Source organism: Polistes dominula, unplaced genomic scaffold (assembly GCF_049000335.1).
Source record: "Polistes dominula isolate Pdom_NZ unplaced genomic scaffold, Pdom_raw_medaka contig_15, whole genome shotgun sequence".
In the NCBI taxonomy this organism is placed as follows: Eukaryota; Metazoa; Arthropoda; class Insecta; order Hymenoptera; family Vespidae; genus Polistes; species Polistes dominula.
Window position 1 is genome coordinate 4,882,489 of NW_028300915.1, and position 21,047 is coordinate 4,903,535.

At 26.6% G+C, this 21,047-nt stretch overlaps 2 protein-coding genes across 2 annotated transcripts; both read left to right on the top strand.

The window, feature by feature from the left end:
* Nucleotides 1-126: 126 nt before the first annotated feature.
* On the top strand, nt 127-4,468 carry Snx1 (sorting nexin 1). Its single transcript, XM_015330080.2, has 7 exons — nt 127-299; nt 770-1,021; nt 1,092-1,338; nt 1,416-1,580; nt 1,667-1,788; nt 1,871-2,170; nt 2,293-4,468. The coding sequence occupies exons 1-7, from the start codon at nt 198-200 to the stop codon at nt 2,638-2,640; spliced, it is 1,536 nt and encodes a 511-aa protein (XP_015185566.1). The 5' UTR covers nt 127-197; the 3' UTR covers nt 2,641-4,468.
* Nucleotides 4,329-20,987, top strand: LOC107071256 (uncharacterized). Its single transcript, XM_089170349.1, is given in 20 exon segments — nt 4,329-4,468; nt 5,037-5,191; nt 5,638-5,798; nt 8,453-8,635; nt 9,091-9,232; nt 9,235-9,399; nt 9,402-9,434; nt 9,528-10,309; nt 10,385-11,056; nt 11,185-11,357; nt 11,450-11,624; nt 11,913-11,999; nt 12,259-12,507; nt 12,595-12,738; nt 12,832-12,993; nt 13,072-13,236; nt 13,345-13,425; nt 14,757-14,999; nt 16,624-16,663; nt 18,972-20,987. Coding segments are annotated over 19 exon segments (3,843 nt in total). The 5' UTR covers nt 4,329-4,468; nt 5,037-5,049; the 3' UTR covers nt 19,016-20,987.
* Nucleotides 20,988-21,047: the final 60 nt, after the last annotated feature.

Genomic DNA, 21,047 nt, shown 5'->3' on the forward strand with positions numbered 1-21,047 from the left:
ACATATTCTTTCAATAAAAGATACATATATGCATATTATTAGAGATAGTGACAACGCGCGCGTTTATCTAGAGATACAGCTTTTTGTAAAGTTGATAACGCTTTGTAGAATCTAGTTTATTTGACGTCGGTAGTAATTGTTCAGTGGGGGCCGATCCCTATAACAACTTGACATCATAGATTGACAGAACCGCTAAGATGGCTGATATTAAAGACACTCCGCCTTTATTTGATACTAATGAAACTAAAAGTGACGATTTGGAGGATGATGACGATGATGTTTTTGCTTCTGCGATACAGGTATTTTCAAATTCTATAGATTTTTCATTTTACATTTACCTACAATTTTTATTAAGAACACAAATTTTCTAATCTCATTTCTAATGTCATTGAAATTTAACAAAATTTCATATATATATATATATATATAAATATTTAAAATTTCATATAATAATATAAAAATGTTATTCAATCAATTCAAATTTTAAATTAACAAATAGATTATTTAATTTTATATTATTAACAATAAGTTTATCAAATAAATTTCAGTAATTAATTATATTTAGTAATTTGTATTTTCAAAATTTAATGTTTCATTATTTCTAGGATTGTAGAAAATGTATGTAATGGTTAACTGTTCAAATATTATTTTTGAGCTTATCTTTATTTGTAAATACGTATATATATATATATATATATTGATAAAATTTAATCAAGAAAAAATATAAGATTAGCATTTTTTGATACAGTTTTAACATGTTCCTTTTTAGGATCAAAGTCAATTGGAAGATTCCTCCCCTTACAATGGTGTATCAACACTCCAAACAGAGTTACCCAAATTGACCTTACGAGATGCGATGGAAGAAAATTCATTTTCTTCAGTATCAAGTCCACCACCAGGTCCATTAAGTCCGCCATTAGGTCCAATGAGCAGTGATATCGGAGATCTGCATGACGTTCCTATTAATGACAATGTGGATACATTGTCAACAAATGTTATCAAATCTCAATCGTTCGAAGAGGTGTATATAAAATTTTAATTTAATTTAAGTCATAGATTTATTTAATACTTTCTTTTCTTTTTTATTATAGGTACCAGGCGATTCGACTGATGTTTTCCTTAAAATCACAGTTACTTCACCTCAAAAAATAGGCGATGGCATGGGTGCTTACATGGCCTATAAAGTTGAAACTAGAACTAATATGCCAATATTTAGAAAGCGCAATTTTAGCGTCACTAGAAGGTTCAGTGATTTTCTTGGTCTTCATGATAAATTAACCGATAAATATCTAAGAAATGGTAGAATTATTCCACCTGCGCCTGAAAAAAGCGTTATCGGTATTTTTATTTTATCTTTATGTTAATACTTCTTTTGAATTCGAGTATATTTATTTAAATATTAATTATATTATTAGGTACAACAAAAATAAAGATGTCTGGTGACAAGAATCAAGAACAAAACTCCAGTTCCACGGAGTTCATTGAACGCCGTAGAGCTGCTCTCGAAAGATATGTAAATAGAACTGCGGCACATCCAGTTCTAAGCGTAGATCCTGATTTTAGAGAATTTTTGGAAGCTGGTATAATTTTACATTATATATGTATATTGATATATATATACATATCAAGAATTTCTAAATAAATTTCTGAATGAAATTTTGCTTAGATATGGAATTACCTAAAGCAACTAATACATCTGCTTTGAGCGGTGCTGGAGTAATGAGACTCTTTAATAAAGTTGGAGAAACTGTTAACAAGATAACATATAAAATGGATGAAAGTGATCCAGTGAGAATCATATTACCATACATAGAAAAAGATTATTTTTAATATAACATATTCACTTAGTATAATATTTTGTTTCCTACAGTGGTTCGAAGAAAAAACTTCACAAATTGAATCTCTTGATACTCAACTACGTGCTTTACACTCTGCTGTTGATACTTTAACTAATCAAAGAAGGGAACTTGCTAATTGCACGGGAGCAACAGCAAGAGCAGTTGCGGTTCTTGGTCATGGGGAGCCAGGAGCTTCTCTTGGTAGAGCATTAGCACAATTAGCCGAAACCTTGGAAAAAGTAGAAGTAATCAGAAAAGCACAAAGCAATAGCGATCTTTATCAATTTGGAGAAATGTTAAGAGATTATGTCGCGCTTATGGGTGCTATTAAGGTTGGTCAATGCATATAGATTTAATACAAAAATAAAACGCAAAGATATACGGAAAAAGTTGAATAATTAAAAGAGAAAACAAAATACAAAATGTAATAATTAATGTAAATATTTTTGTTCAGGATGTTTTTCACGAACGTGTTAAAGTATTCCAAAATTGGCAGCATGCTCAAATGATGTTGAACAAAAAACGGGAACAAAAAGCTAGATTGGAACAATCCGGTAGAACCGATAAAACAAGTCAAGCTGCTACCGAAGTTGTCGAATGGGAGGCGAAAGTGGAGAGAAGTCAAGAAGAATTTGATAATATTTCGAAGATGATAAAGAAAGAGGTTGAACGTTTCGAATTAGTTAGAGTGGAAGACTTTAAGAAACAATTAATGGAATATCTCGAAGCGATGTTACAACATCAAAACCAACTGATCAAATATTGGGAAAGTTTTCTACCAGAGGCACGAGCAGTTGCATGAACATTCCTCAATTTAAAAATATAAATGAATTTTTTTATTATGTATAGATATATATATATGAAACAAACTTTACGATAAATAAGATTTATTTGCCTTACCTATAATATTTGCATTTGTATATATATATATAATATATATATATAAAAGAAAAATAAGAAGATAAAAGGGAAAGGTAAAAGAGAGAAAAAAAGGTAAAACAAACAAATTATATATATCGACTGATTAGAGAAACAAATACACACGCTTCAACGAAAAATTTAGTTAAAGATCGAAGTAGATATTGCAGGAAGTGTGGAATTATATGAACATAAATAAAAAAAAGGATTAAAATATTTCGAACAATATTTGCCTGCGTAAAACTTCTATTGTGAGAAGAACAGGAAGCATACATAAATATATATATATATACAAACACATATGAATATATAAATTTATCCATTTACATATGCAAATTAATGATTCCTATAAAGTGAAACATTTTGTAAAAATAAAAATGCAAGCTTTACATTCGTATTCTCGTAATTTAAGATTGTTAGATATTATATGGTAGAACAAATAATCTTTGTCATTTGGCACAATGATTTGTACTTTTAAATAATTTTTACGATTAGATTAAAACTCGAAACTGTCAGTAATTCATAAGTGCAATTTCGTGTACCAATATATTAATAATATTTTGTTATATTCGTTCGTATGAAAAGATCGTATAACAACTTTTATTTTTATTATTATTATTATTAAATATTAGAATTATTATATTTTTCGTTCTAGAATTAATTTAACCGAGTCTTCTAAAGACGTTATAATTTGTTATTGCTTAAATTACAACAAAACAAAATCAGCAAAAAATTATTTGAAAAAAAAAATTGATTATAAATATAATATAAAATAATATACATGCGCAATAAAAATGTTTCACGTTAATTTTTCTTGTCGAGCATATTAATAAAACAATTTTTTTTCTTTTTACATGCTCGCTATAGCAAACATCTAGTTATAAATAGAAGTTGACTCTTACAAGTATAATAATTGCAGTTGGGTATTTCCTTCTTACTAAATAATGTCCACAATGTTAATACGTAATATGTTGATTTTGATAAAAAGAATAAAATTATTAGAGGAGAAAAGAGAAGAAAAAATGCATTTTCCAGAAAAAAAAAATCAAAATCTAGAATAAAAAATAATGATTATCAAAAAGAAGGAGATAAAGAAACAAATATTATTATCTATATTCATTATATTACATTGGAATTCTATTATATTATTTCCAATTAACAATATGTTATATTAAATTGTTTATCATTACCATTATGTTTTTTTTGTGGAGTAACTATGATAGAAACTCTTCCTTATTGTTATGAAAAAAAGGAAAAAAAAGAATTGAAAAAGAATTTTCCAACTTAAGATCTGTGAAGTTGGCAACTCTGCCTGCAGTAGATTGTTGGCGATTGTTGGTTGCATATAATCACACAAATGTATTGACCCTTTTATGCTTGTGTCGTTTAGGATAAGAGTGATGTAAATTAAAAACTAGGTTATCAATAGTTGATGATAATTGTTAAAATTCGCTAATGAACGTAATTTTTGTTAATATTGAGCTGTCTTCTTGCATACGTGGCAGAGTCTACCACCAATCAGGAAAGAAGAGATTTCGATAGGCGTGGCTTTGAAACACGTATGCTTGTCTCTCTAATGTTCAGCAGTCGCCATAATTCTTAAGAAGTCGTCGCGTGTGAATAGTAGTAATGCTTCTTTGAAAAAGAACTGATTACCTCTTGTACATCTTGCAATTACTTTAATCGACAGACATTCAATCGAATATCATTGGGTAAGTATTAATGAAACGTAGATAAAAACATTTGCTAATTTGTTTAATTGTACTCAAGTATTGGAACGATATTATTATATATAATTTTGCCGGTTCTTTGGTTGATTTATGGTAAGATGACTATGTAGTCATCTCTTGCGGTCGTGTCGATGACCTGACACACTGTCATCCATATGTCATTATCCATATGACCTTTTTTCCAATTTTCAATCCTTAGACTTTGACTTGTAATATTTATTTAAATGTAGATGTATATAATTTTATAGTATTTTTTTTATATATTATATATCAATTAAAGTTTCTCTTTTATCATTTAAAATTTGACTTCTCTTCAAAGATTCTTTCTTTCTTTTCTTTTTCTTCTCTATTATATGTACTTTTTAAATCAATTCACGTCGAATTTCTTCTTCATATATCATCGACCTTATTTTTTGTATATTTGTTTTCAAATACTCTCAATAAGCTTAGATTTTTTTATTGAACAATTTGGAATATTTTTTGACGATGTAACTGTATGTATTAATTCATGACACGTCACATGTAATAATTTGCTTTATTTTCTTCACAGAAAAAAAGACAAAATGGAGATGCTGCTAATATATGTAGTGCTGCTTATTCTCGCAGGATTAAGTGTACATCTAATTTTATTGTATGGAATGAAAGGAAAATCATATGAAGAAGCTATAGCTGAGCAGAGAAAACTATCCGATGATCTTTTATTGAGTTAGTAAAATTATTCTATTCTATTTTATTATTCTATTTTATTATTCTATTTTAACACTTAGTCAACCAGATGGGGAGATCTCTCCGCTTTGAAGTAAGTTATTTAATGACCGATTAGAGAGATCTCCCATTTTTACCTTAGTAATGTATGATTTTTATTCTGTATTCTTTTTTTTTGTTATTAATCAGTCTTGAGCTATAGTTTTTCGCAATTCATTGAGTACTTTTCCGCTTTTTTATAAATCTGTACATTTAAATAATTTTAAGACGTTTTTTATTTTTGAAGTAATGAATACTAATCTGCCTTACTTGCAGAAAATGCACTGTGTGAAAATGCATATAGTTAGCTGTGGCATACACGGTTGACTAAGGGTTAATACATTTTTTTATTACATTATTATAAAGATATTATGTCTAATTTGATATTTCATGCTACTTATATTTAGGTAAGAAAGATAAGAGCAAGGATAAAAAGCATAAGAATAAATCTGGCAAGAAAGTAAAGGAAAAGAAAGAAAAAGATGAGAAGGATGGAAAAGAAGAAAAACCAGAACATGTTCAGTTTGAGGACACGCCGCAAATATTGACATCTGAATTGCCATTGCAGGTACGATTTATATTTAAGCAATAAGTTTTAATTTATTTGTTTGATTTTTGTTTCTAATATTACACATCTTAAAAAATGTAAATAAAAATGTATTAGTAGTTCATGCATGCTACATGCTCATAGTATTTTTAAAAATGAGAAAAAAAGCTTTTATGATCATACCTATCATTTAAATCTAGGAAAAAGCTTATATTTTTTATTCACATATCATTCATGTGTATATGTATATATATGCGGACACATTTTACATCTCGTGCATGAAACATGGTATGCTAAGTCATGTATCAAATATCATGCTAGTATGTTCACGTATAAGATTCGTGCATGCAGCATCATATTCCTGTCACGGTGCGATGCAATCTTAAAAAAAGTTATAAAGAAATTGCGTCGTAACAGTACAATTGAAAATTAATCGTATAAGTTTGCATGCGTATACGATTTTGTGAATATCAGTCGATTTTATGAATTTAAGTTTTTACTATTTAATTAATTTTATAGAGAGAAATAAAAATTGTGTTACTTTTATTTAGAATTTGTATTTTTAATTGTAGAATGAAGCAAATCTAACATATTTGTCGATAATAGAGAAAATAGAAGAAATATGTAGAAATTTGCAAAATTATAACCAAATTTGTTAATTTTTATTTACTGTTTGTATTGAATGAAGTAAATCTAACCTATTTGTTGATAGTACAGAATATGTTATTCCTTGTTAAAATTATTATATGTATTTAGGTATACATTATTTAAACTCAATTCAAAACAATACTTTAATAATTCCGAATAAGTATATGGTAAATATACATGTAACATTTAACCTCTTAGTTACCAAACATGTCCTTGGCAATGTATAAATGTCTAAATTCAAGTAAATGCTTGTCTTAATTCAATTGGTTTAATTTCCATGGCAATATATAAATGCCTAACTTCAAAGAATTTTTTGTTTTAATGCAATTGTTTTTAGAAAACAAATGAAATTTGTTATTTCATTTCTATTATTTTTTGCTTGGCAGCAAAATTAGTAGTTGAGTTTCAATAAGAAGATACATAACTTTCTCTCTCTGTTTGTAATTTTGAGAATACATATGTCCTATAGAAAGAAAAACAAAAATGCCCTGGTAAGTCTAAATAGAATAATTATTATACATTTAATTTTTGTATATATTTTTGATAATCAAAGAAGAAAGTAATACGTAGATAAAAGAGTATTTATATTACAGTTATTTTTTCATTATAATTTATTTTATTTGAGTCTGCAATTACACTAAAGTTGTGCTTTTAAATTTATGAATAAACTCTTAATATATTAATCATTTTATATGGAAATAGTGTAAGTTTATTTTTGGAAAAAAGATAATAAGAAACATTTAATTTTGATGTTCTATTTATAATTCATAAAAATTATGGTTTTTCATTTTTTTTTGTTCTAAAATAGATTTTCGCCACTTTCATAATAAACTGTTTATAATAGCAAATATAATAGTCTAAACTTAATTAGTAAAATTATCACACTCATTATATATATATGTATAGTATGTATGTATTGATAAGTTAACCATTAATATATATATATATAATAATAATAATAATAATAATAATATATGTATTGAAGCTTAATTAGTAAAGTTATAACACTATATGCATATGTATTTATATGGATATGGTTTTTAGATAAATTTGGAATTTCTAAATTCGTTGCTATTAATAACTTTCTTATACACACAACATGGGACTGATACTCATACTAGTTATTTGCTGTATTACCTTATCATAAAGATTAAACGCAGCAGAGTAAGAGTAGATACCTTATATTACTAAACAAGTTTCCATTAAATCTTTCCATTCTTTCTTACTTATTCGTTACATATTTTTATATATAAATATTGTTTTAATTATTAAAAATAAAATAATTATAAAGCCAGTAAAAAATTGTTAACATAATTATGCAGTACATTCTATTAAATCAAATGTATTATCTTAAATGATAACTTTTGCATAGTATATTCGAATGAAATGACTAAACTTATAGAGCCAGTTTAAAAAATATTAATACCATTTACAAAGTTTCTTCCTAAGGAGATTTAATATACTCCATAAATACTAAACAAATTGACATGATGGATTTGTGAATTTCAGGTATATCTGTTCAGCAAGAAGTCAAAATAAAACCCATTATAAGGTGAAAATAAATTCATAATAATGATATACCTTTTTAAAATGAAATCAATCTTTGTTCGGTCGTTGTTAGTTCTAACAAGAAATATCAATATTTCATACTTGCAAGTATTCTGTGTCGTGATAATACTATGAACAAACATTTTGTTATCATAACATACAACTTTTTCTTAATAATACTTTATTAATATATTTATGAAATTAAATCCATTAATTTCTATTATTTTATAAATAGTTTATTCAAAAATTGTTCTTTTTTATCTCTCTCTCTTTTTCTCTTTCTTTCTCTCTCTCTCTCCATTTTATACACATTTAATTTAATGTAATGCTACCCAAAGATTATTGCAAATTAAATAATATTTTTAATATATCTGGCTTTATTTTAAATAATATATTATCTGGCTTTATTTTATACTTATAATTATTTAACATTGTGACAAATATTTAGCAAACATTTTCTATTTCTATTGAAATCACAGGAGGGTAATAAGGCAAGTAAGAAGAAAGGTAAGCCTGAAAAGGTAAAGCCGATCCTCGTTAATAAAGATGAACCTTTGGCTATTGCATCCGAAATAAGTTCTTCACAGCATATCTTGGGAGAAACTAATCATTTTGAGCTTATTCAACCAAAGGATGATCTCGAACTCATACGGAATCATAGTGTGAGTTATTCGCTTTTGGTATAACTGCTTGGTTCACATATGTATCATTCTTTCGTTTCAAATTATCATTTGGTTATCGAATCGGAATGCAAGCATTTTAAAAAGGGATAAGGCATGTCTATGCAAATCTAATTTAACGATAATTTTTGTTATTTCATTTATAACATATTGATTGTTTTATAATAATTATATTTCATTGAGACAATTATTTCATATCTGAGTATAAAAGAAATTGTTAAATGACGACGATCAATGTGTTATAACATATTTATTATTATAATTTATGTTACAGTTTTTATTATTATTTTTTTAATTTAGGTTAAGTTAGGTTAATAATATTAAAATTATTTCAAAAAGTAAATATAACAGTTTTTATAAATACAAACCACAAGTGTGCTTTTCATTGAATTTATTGATTTTTATTAACTATTATTTGTATTTTTTTCCTACAATAGAAAGAAAATCTTCCACAAATAAATCAAATTAATCAATCTGAGCCGATGGTAAGTAAACCTGTGAAGGAAACTCCAACAAAATTGAAGAAAAATGTTAAAGAATTGATTAAGAAGAAAGATGAAAATGTTAAGGAAGAAAAAAAGAAACAAATGTTAACGTTAACGCGTCACCTGCTGTTATAAATAAAGAAGTTGTAAAAGAGATTAAAGAACAGCAGAAGGAAGCAGTTGTAAAGGAAGTAAAAGAAGTAAAAGAAGTGGTTAAAGATCCTGTACCAGCAATACAATTATCCAATAAGGAATCTAAGAAAACAAAGAAAAAAATGATATTTTGGCTCAGATTGGTAAGCTTACACATTTATATCTTATATATTTCAATATAATCGTAACATTTACATATTGATATTTATTTATTTTGTTTAAATTTTATGCCATAGGTGGTGATAAAGATGCTGTTGACGTTTCTCTTTTGATGCTTTTCATTCAAAAAGCTGAACTTAGTCGCTCAGAAATACAAATCATTATAGAGCAACTTTTAAACATGCAAATGGATAACCCGTCGGAACATTCGGAGTGGACTGAAGGCCGTGCTGATCCTGTGATTAAATTAAAAAAGCAATTAGCAGAGAAGGAAAAAGCATTGACTGAAGAACACGAAGCTAGCGTTGCATTTCAAACTAAATTGAAAGAATTACGTAGCGAATTTAACTCTGAAAGATCTAGATTATCTGCTAATGTAAGACAACTAGAGGAAGCACTGAATAATAAAATAACAGAAACTCAAACTTTGCATACACGTATGCAACATATTTTGGAGAGCCATGCTGCTGAGAAACAAGGATTTGCTAGACAAATTGAACAATTGCAAACTAAAGTTAACGAAGATGCTGCAATTATTCACAAAATGCAAGAAGATCAAGGCCAAACTCAGGGTCATTTGCAACAGGAATTAATAAATCAGCGTAAACAGTTGGAAGTTCAATTTGCTCAAATGCATGAAGCCGAATCCACGTTAAAAGCACAATTGGCACAAAAACACGTAGAAGTACAAGAATTGCAAAATGAATTAGAAGTATCTTGTGCTAGCAGCACAGCTGAAATAGAGATGTTACAGCAGCAATTAAGCATACTACAGGGCCAATTGATACATACAGAACAACAATTGCAACATTTTAAGGAATCTAGCGATAGACTCCAAGATGTTGCTAGACAATTGGAGGTAATTATTAATTATATTCTTCGTAAATAAATTTTAATTAGATCATGTAATAATTATTATTGACATTTCTTTTAGGAATCTCATCGTGCTAATGCTGAGTTAGATCACAGATATAAAAATTCGCATCGACATGAACAAGACTTGCAAAAACAAGTTAATTCATTACAGGCTGAGTTGAATTTAGTTAAAGTGGAAGCAAACGAAGTTTCCTCTTTGAAATCTGAATTAACTAAAGTTCGAACTGAATTACTTAAGATGGAATCAGAATTGTCGCTATCGAAAAATGAAGCTAATTCTGAGACTGCTGAAATTTTAGCATTAAATAATACATTGTTTAACACAGAATACGATCTTAGAAGGTGTGAAGAACGACTTGAGATGTTTTATGACGACTTGAAAAAATCTAAAGAAGAAGTTGAGTATAAAGAATCAATATGTAACGATATGAAAAAGGAATTAGAAAGATTGAAAAATGATTTGGATACAACGGTCGGTAATAATGCACAATTAAAGGATGAAGTTGTCAAGTATCAAAGCGAGTCAAGTAAGCTTCAGGAAGAGCTATCGCAATTAAACATAATGCTTGCTAAAGCACAGGAACAAATTAAAGCGAATAATGAAGCTGCAAGTGAATTGAAAGTTTTAAAGGCTGACATACAGAGACTTCAGATAGGAGAAAAGAAATCAAGCGAATTACAAATTCAAGTTACGAGATTACAGGAAGAAAAGGATAGACTTTCTGCTCAGGTATATTATTGACATATATATATATATATATATATATATATTTAATATTATATTTTAAGTAAAGCGTTATAATATTATTGATTATTGGTAGTAATTATTATACATAACCTGTCGTTTTTCTAATATAGCTTGTGAATTTTATGGAAATGCAAAAAGAAATACAAAAATTGCATGAAGAGAACGAATCTTTGGTTTCTCAATTGACGGCAACTACTGAGCGTCCTGCTGCAGATGGCCATGAAAATGGAATAGAAGAAAAATTGCAGAAGAATAATACTGAATTACTGGAACATGTTAATTTGTACGTATAATAGTCTTAAACTATTAGTAGTTGCAGTTTCTTTAAAAAATGCATGAATATTTGAATTAGGAATACATTATTAATTTTTGTAGGCTAGCACAGAAAGATAGTCAGTTGGATAGTTTGAGAACAGAATTAACGCATCAAGAAGTAGAACTCAACAAATTGAATGCACAAGTTGATGCATTGAAAAGTGATATGAGCAATAAGAATAGTTTAGTTGAACGACTGCAAAATGATTTGGATGCACAAAGATCGAAAAATAATGTAAGTGATAGAATGATGAGATAATTCTATTATGCAAACAAGGAATACTCTTTATAATTTTATTTATTGTTTATAAAAACGATGCATGCTCGTATAATATTTATTCTTTTATATGCATATATATATATATATTTTTTTAATATTTCCTATTTATTATTTCTAACTGCTTCCATCACTTTACCAACTGTATCGTCTAATTAATATTCAAAACAACTATTCTTATTTACCACACATGCTGTAATATTATATAAATCTATACACAATTCATCTTGTTTATGGTGAGTGCAGGAGCTACGTATTAAAAACTGGAAAGTGATGGAAGCTCTTTCTGCCGCTGAGTCGCGTGCTAAATCTAACAATGGAAAAGGCATTGTTGTAAGTTTTTATTTTGTTCGTGGTAACATGTTATTCTTTTATTTTATTTATTTATTTTATTTGAAATGAAGTTAAAAGATATGCCCTAAAATTCTTTTATAACCATACAACACCATTATTATGTTTTTAAATTAAATTAATTTATATTCTTGTGTACGTATTACATTGGTAAGAATTACATGGTTCTACTGTTTTATATTATGCATTATTTATATAAGTATTAATATTATAATTATTAAATTTGTTTTTGTATTATCAGGATATAACACAGAAAATTAAGGTAGAACAGCAAGAGCAGACCAAAGCATTTTTACAAAGGGTATTTCCGGAGATTAAAGTTGCAGAAACTTCGCACGAGCAATGGTTGAATGCCTTTGAAAATAAAGTATACTTTTATATAAGTACATTAAAAGATAAATCTGTAGTGAAAGTAAATTCAGATATAGAAAAACAAAATACAAAGTTACAAGGGTTGGTTACGCACTATAAAAAAATTATTGATGATACAGTGAGTGAAATTTAATATAATTTACAGTTAAATAATTCCCTAATAAAAACTTTTATAAATATTTTAATTATATTTCTAATTCTATAGGAGGGTATGCTTAATAATTTGCAAAGTCATATAGAATCCGAAGAAACTAGATGGCAAGAACTACTGCAACAGAAGGAAAGTGAAGTTTCTAATCTTAGGGTAGAATTGACTGAATTACAAACTAAATTAAAAACAAATGAAAAGGTAGATTTTTATAACTTTAAGTTATAGTTAAATTATTTCATCATCATTATTTTAAGTATATTATTAATATGATTATCTTTTTTTATTAAATAGTTTCGAGATAAGGTATCTGAATTGGAAGCCAAATTACAGGACGCTCAATTCTTAAGAGAACAGACTAATGCTGAATTATCAGTTCTAAAAGTTGAACAGAAATCTGTTGCAAATGGAAATATGTGTAATCACGATCTTGCCGCTTTAGAGAAACTTCAAGAAGTTAGTTAATTAATAAAATAAATAATCTATTATATAGAAATATTTTTTTGAATGTTCTGATTTATTACTTGATTATAGGAGAAGACACGGTTGTCGGAAGAACTTCAGACGGAAAGGGATAAAAGGGCAACATTAGACGCATCGGTAGCAAAATTAAATGCTCTAGTAGAAACTAGCGAGTCCAGTTTAACGGAAGAGAAAAATCTTGTAGCACGGCTCCAACAAGAAATATCACAACTAAAGGTATAAAACAAATATTTGTTTTATTTAAAATAGTACAAATATATGCGCAAAAAATTAAAATTCATATTTATAAACAATTATATCTTTTCATAATATTATTTTTTTTAGAATGAAGGATGTGGTGGCTGTAGCAGTTCTGAACAATCCATGTTGAACGGGCCTCCCACTTCTGATTCTTCTATATCCGAGGTTAGTACATAGATAGATAACATAATTATTATTGCACCTATAGTGCCTTATTTTTGATAGATTTATTTATGAGGCTTATGCTATGGTTATGGTAATTATGAAGTGATGTCATACCTAAAAGTATAAAAAATTACTTTAAAAATAAGATGACATTCTATACAATCTTGTTAAATATGATATCACCATTGATACACCATTAAATTAGAACAAAGTTAGGAATTACATTAAATCTTGAATAAGATTACAAGATAAGCCCTGTATCAAATATAAATGATTTATCTTATGAAATTATGAAAAAGATACTAGCAAATCCACATCTATTAAGATTCTTTTCCTTTTTTTTCTTTTTTTTTTGTTTTGTTATTAATTACACACTAACATGATTTTTATTGTTTAAAGCATGTATTTATACTCGTGTGTATATAAATATAATTGTCGACTCATATAAACACACATACACAAACCGCAAACACGTATTTATCAATTATTTTAGCTTACAGTTAAAAAAGATTTTTTTAGGTTCATTGGTATACATGCTTGTACGAATATATTATATGAATATATTCTCAAAGCAATTGTTTTGCACTATTTAATGAAAAATCGTATCCGCGCGCGCGTGAAAAATTTCATATAAATATTTATATATACAGAATGTTTCAAAATATGGTGTCATAATTTTAGGACTGTTCAATACGCTAAAATAAAAAGAAAAAGTATTTTTTTGATTTGTCGACAAGTGAGATAAAGATTACTTGTAAATGGTTAAAACAAGTGGCCAGAAAAGTTATATCAATTATCAAAAGTCAAAAACAGCTATAATTTAAAAACAAGGTGTTCTATCGAGCATACGAGATTGTATGAACTTTTTTCCTTATTTTAGCTTACTGAAAATACCTCTAAAGTTATGCCTACATATTTTAAAACTTGTATAAATTTCTGTTATTAAAATAGATCCCGTAATAGAAATGAATCATAGAAAATGAATAACATTGAATATATATACACTTCATAGCTCGTATTTACTTAATATACCGTTTTAGATGTTAAACGTAATACTTATTTCGTTAAGGTCCTTTTAAAAAATATACTTATAATCCTATTTATTACTCTTGGATGAGGGATAGGGGTGAGGGTGTTTATTAGGGAAAATTTAATTGAAATTATCGCGTTAAATGGAAATCTAATGAACATATTTTTTTCGTTATGATTTTATAAAGAATTGCACTAATTGATTTTACATGTCTAAGAAAAAAGAAGGTTGAACAATATTCGATAAATTATTTTTATTATTGCTTTCTTAGCAGTTAAATAATTGTATATCTGAAATGCAGAAGCCACTAGCAACGAAAAATCTGATTGCTGCATTAGAAAGTACTTTCCTCAAGAACACAGAGTTTACAAACTGTTCCATGACCAAGTCTATGAATTTGGTTCAGTCTCAACAAGAAATTGACAACAGCTCCCTAACTTCAAAATACTCCTCCAAATCTTGTCATATGACAGATCACAACACACAGGCTAGTTGGAATCCATTGAATGGCCAGCAACATAAAAAACACAAGAAAAAAAGGAAGGTAAACCTATGAATCTCTGAATCAAAGAAATGTTACTGGTTCTCTTTCTCTCTCTTTATACATATATATATATATATATATATATATGTATCTATCTCTTTCTATTACTGTGTAGGTCCATTCTCACTTCAGGCTTTAATATTATTAGTACAAAAGAGAATGCTATTATTAGAATGTGTATTTTTCTGTTTGTCTCACAAACATATATATGTTGTATAAAGTGTTGTATCTTTTTTTCTTTTCTTTTTCTACTTTTTCTTTTTTCAACAAATTATTTCTTTACTCAAAATTCTTTTACTTTTCTTTTTCTTTCAAAAATCTATCAGAATGTTGAATACTTTCTATTACTTTATGTTAAATTGTTCACGATGTGGATTATTGGAATATCATTTGTAAATGATTATATCGAATGACAAATAATTGATTAGACTTATAAACATATTCCAGTATTTTTATATATCGATATATTGCGATTAGATTTTTTTATCTGTTAAACAAGGCGTTAATTCTTTTCTTTGTTTTTATTGTAATCATTAAAATCATTAATTAGTTTGATATAATGTATCGCAATATTTTTATATATCGATATATTAATAACATTTCTTTGTGACGATGCTGATTCCTTTCTTTCTATTATTTTGCTGTATTTAATCTACAATATTGAAAAGTAACGTGTGGTAGATCTGTTTAGAGTATCATCGAATAATTATTATTCTATATGTACACTTTGTAACAACCTTTCATCTCTAGACTTATTTCGACGCACGTATATAGCAAGAATATAATATTAGACGAGGTTTTAAATAATTAAAAGAGGGAAAAAAAAGCAAAGAAAAAAATATTACAAAATAATTGGAAAATGTATGCATATGTAGATTTGTTTGTTTTTTAATATAAAATATTAATACGATAATATATATACAGGGTCTCTGAGATTTTTCCGATCAAACTACGTCAGTATATTTTATGTATGAAAATAAATAGATGATCTATATTTACATAGCATTTTTTTTCTTCTTTTCATGCATAAAATACGTTGATACTATTTAGTCGGAAAAACCTTAGATCCCTTGTACATTTTGCAAAGATATATAATGTTTCATATATGTATAAACAAGATTTAGGATATATCTCAATGTAATTGTCCACTCGGTGTTTAACAAATATATTTTACTGCACCAGGATCATTCCCTTTTTGTAATGAAGCAAATTCTTGCGACTACTGGTCATAAAAATGATTTTCTTTTTTTCTCTATTTCTCTCTCTCTCTCTCTCTCTCTCTTTCTCTCTCCCTCTTTTTCTAAAATTTCAAAAAAAGATAATATTCATATATATATATTATATGAGTTTCTTTTAAAATGACAATTGAAATGATTAATCAGTCAAGTGTAAAACAATGCGTTTATACCTTTGTCCCAGTGTTTGTTAAATATAAAATTTAATTTTAAGATTAAATATACAAAAGTGTATATGTATATATATCTCAGCGTAAACGCGTGGCAGCAGCTCATTACGGTTCGACTTCTGATGATAATAAGAAAAAAAAAAAAGCTAGCTTTGTCGTATCGAAGAAGCGATGATCTTCCAAAAAATAACGATTTTATTGTTTTCGTTCTTTTGACAGTCCACTAAGAAATCCACGGCAAAACGGCGCAGATTCGCAGGTATGCAAATCTAGAAATGAAATTTCTCTCTCTCTCTTGAGATTTTTCTTTTAGCCTTATAAAGGGTCAATGGTAGACTGCTGCTAGCGGTACATGTCAGGTTTCTAAATGATTTTTAATGAAATTATTATTTTACATACACACAAATTATGTTATCTAATATTAAGTTAAATATCTTTTATTTTTATGCATCAGTTTGCTTTTATAATTACGTTTTTCTAAACAGGGAATAACATAATTTCTATATTATTATATCCATGTTTGGGAAAAAAAAACATGTAATTTGTACTTTTTTGTCCCCCATTAATTCATATGTACCAATTTAATATTTATATATATAATTATTCATAGTTGTTTATTCAAATACCCGATTCTATATAAGAACAAAGTTGAAATAATATTTGAAAATTTAGATGCCTTCTTGACTTTTGATGATGTGTTGCTCTTGTGAAATTTTTGCACAATGTGTAATTCTTAGCTCTATAGATTACATTTACTTTTATTATAATGCATTTTAAATGTTTTTAGCACATAAAATAAGATGTATCCATTACATGTACATTCTTGCAATTCATAAATGTCACATTTGTGTTTTTCTATTGGCATCATGCAATATATATCATTTGTGTATTATCCTACAGGATAGAAAACTATCATTTTTGATAATCTTTTTTTTTATATATATATATGTTTATGTAATCATAAATTTATCAATCATATTATCCTGCTATTTTATACATTGGCGATACTTGATTTTAGTATGGTTATTCACTTTTAGAAAACGTAAAGTTTATTTTTATCCAAATAACATTACGTAGAAAATAATAGAGATAGATTTTAATTAATCCAATAGCCGAGTTCTCGTAGACATATTTATATAAATATGCATAATGTTACAAAGTGTATATAAAAAAAGCGTAAAATGGCAAGACCAAAACGATGGACATAATAATGCGAATGTACATAATAAATATAAGTATCAAATTTTATAAACACAAACACTGGGGTAAAGGGTACACTTAAAGCAGCAATCTATATATGTTAATTTCATTTAATTATTACTTCATTCATTTATAATTTTTTTTTTTAGTATATTATCCTAAATATGTAATTATATTTATATTTGCTTTCATTTTATATATGTTTTATTTTATTCTTTTTCAGAGCATCCAATTATAATCTGATATATACATTGAATATTACATGAAATATTTTCTTTATAGAACTATGGAAATATATTTACAGTGTACTAGTTGTAGATAGATTGTCACCATTTCAAAAGTAATATTTGTACTATCTAAGTATCGCTAAACTACATGCTTATGCCATTGAAAGTAATCTCTGTAGCATACTGTGTGTGATTGTTTTCTTTTTTAAATAATTTTAATAATTTCATTCTTTCCCATTTTTCGTTAATAAGATTGATCAAGTATAATTAATGTTTGTGTCCCATGCTTTTTGTCATTTATTTAAATTAATCATTTTTGCTTGCAGTATTATCATAAGTATTTATTGTCTTAACAGGAATAGTAAATTATTATTATTTTTTATAGTTGCTGATTTTTTCTTTGTAATGCTTAGTAGCATTTTTGGTGATGGTGGTGTGTTAATAGTGGTGGTAATTATTTTAACACATTAGTTTTTTGTTATTTCTACGCGTCTGTTTATTCGATTGTTTATTTAAAAATATTGTATGGTATATAGAGTTGCATATAGAACATATTATATTATGTAACGCTCGTTATTAGATGACTTATCACTTCATGATCGATAAATTGATGGTCCCAAAATATGGCTCCGTTTGAAATTGATATTATTTTTAATTTTCAAAAACATTTATCTTTTTTTATTATTATTAATAAATTCTTGTCACCAAGTAGAATATTTCGAATTAATCTAATGATTTCATAATTTTTATCTTTCGAATGTTTGAGACAAAAATAGAGGTCAAAGTTAAGGGTATTGCGTGACAATTCTTTTATCCATTGCGATACGATAACACGCATGCACATAGACGTGAATTTTGAAAATCTAGTATTCACACATACTATTATTATTAATATAATTATATGCGTAGATATATATGATCTTCCTGTATTATACATGATCGTTTTAAAAAAACACGCATTTAAATGTTTATTAATTTTATAACATAATATAAATATGCTCTTACACTAAAAACTTATGCTTTATTGTTTGATTAGTATCGGACAAAATGATGTAAAGGAAACAAATCTATTGGCTTTTATATGTAATTTTTAAATCGTTTAGTTCTAATGATAATTATAAATGGTGTTTATACTTTCAGGGTGGTTCAAGAAAAAAGTAACTTCAAAGAACAAGCTACGTTAACGTACCATGTTTTAGAATGGTAAAAAAAATAATTGGAATAAAAAGAGTATAAAATAATGTATATGGAACCAGACTGTACACATAAACGGCAAAACTTTGCTACTGAGAAGACTAATATAACAATTTGAAATATATTACGAATACAATGTTTATTATATGAAGAATACCATATTTTATTATGTGGAGAAAATGTAAACAATTAAACTTTAATAGTTAGTAAATAAGAGACATTGAAGCCGATATTTGCTATATTAATATTAGAAGAGAAGCATAAGTAACGATTAACATAAGAAAAATTATATATTATTTGTGCGTTATCCATTTGTTGTCTTTTTACTTATTTTATATAATTGAATTTTATCTTTGTTTTCAAAACTATCGTAATAATGTTTATTAGAGTTATTAAGATTTTATAATTACAATGCGTTCATAATTCAAATTTATTTCATTGTACTTGATAATGTCTCTTTTTTTTCTAACAGATTTTTTAAATTTACATATGTGTATGATGAAATAAATCATTTATGTAAAAGTATTTCTCCATATGTGAAACAGTATGGTGTTAATATCACATTTTTAGACATTTTTTCACATTGTTAAAGCATTTGTACACAAAAGCTAAAAATCGTTAAAAAGTTATATATGTGCAATAAATGAACAAAATAAAATAATCTTATACGTAAATAAATAAATAAATAAATTTAAAAAAATGAGAAAAAGAAAAATTATAATAGAAAAAAGATTTATAGTATATGATCAGGATAATATAGAGTTCTTTGGTTTCACATGCCAATGTTGTTTTTTCATAGAAGTTATCTATAAATGGATAAAACACACACACTTATGCAGGCCTCTATGTATATAGAATTACATAGGCGTAATCGTTACATTTTGTTTTAGAAGACAATAATTTAAAACATTTCTATTATTGTGAAATCTTATGAAAAATTTTTATTTAGTGTTAATCAAACATGCATAGGTCAATGAAAAGCAAAGTTCGGAAGCATTTAGAGAAGAATTCGTTTGGTTTTAGTTGGGACAAAATTTATATTTAGTTTTTGTTAATTTGGAGTCACACAAAGTTGTGGGTCATGGATAACGAAAATACTCTTTGATGACGCAACAAACAATTCGTTCGCATTAGATAATAAAAAAAAATTAAAATCACTTTTTTCTAATCGCATTTTGTATATTCTATTGGATGACGAAAAGACAAATTAAAAATAGCATTTTTTTTTGTATGATTAATTTGATAATACACTTACGATTATTACTTTCCATTGACCTCGAGATGATCTGTATATCATTAATCATGTTTTTGTCGATTTTTTTCTTTCCTTTTTTTCTTAAACAATAAAGTGGATTATGCATTGTACTTATTCGTATCATATATATAATGTTTAAAGACTTAGAACTAAGTTCATTAAATTTAATTGTTCTATTTTTTCTTTTCTTTTTTTTTTTTCAACATTATAATATGATTTCGATTGATGTTATGTAATTATATTAATGATATATCAGATACAATTGTAGCGTACAAAAAATATTTCGAGAATTTGGAAAAAAAAAAGAAAAAAGAAAAGACATTTTAATAACACGTTGTTGAACCAATGCACATCAATTATTATTGTATTCTTCTATTAATTAAAATCTATTTCTCGTAGATTATTTTGAGAACGAGATCAATCGTTTTAATTTTATTAGGAATTATTATATACCGTAGCTTCCACATAATATTAGTAAAACACGAGAAAAACAAAGTAATTGTGTCAAGAAACAATAACTGTTTATCGTTTATATTTTTATTAATATTTTAATAACGAAATACTCTCAATATGAAGGATAAAATATTATGTCGATAAAATTAATCAGTTCAAAAATCCTGGTAGTGTATCAGGTATTAATTGTAATATAAAAAGTAATGATTATTATTATTATATATGGAAATAAACGCACGTAATTATAAATCTGACATTTGTGTGCATTATTTATTTTTTTAATATTAATTTAACTGCGTATAATAAGTTTCATT

What these genes read in the sequence shown, in the direction of transcription:
- Snx1 (XM_015330080.2), top strand. Translation starts at nt 198, where the DNA reads ATGGCTGATATTAAAGACACTCCGCCTTTATTTGATACTAATGAAACT. An exon ending in TAGAGAATTTTTGGAAGCTG is followed by an intron (nt 1,581 to 1,666) that starts GTATAATTTTAC and finishes AATTTTGCTTAG; the next exon opens with ATATGGAATTACCTAAAGCA. An exon ending in AAATGGATGAAAGTGATCCA is followed by an intron (nt 1,789 to 1,870) that starts GTGAGAATCATA and finishes TGTTTCCTACAG; the next exon opens with TGGTTCGAAGAAAAAACTTC.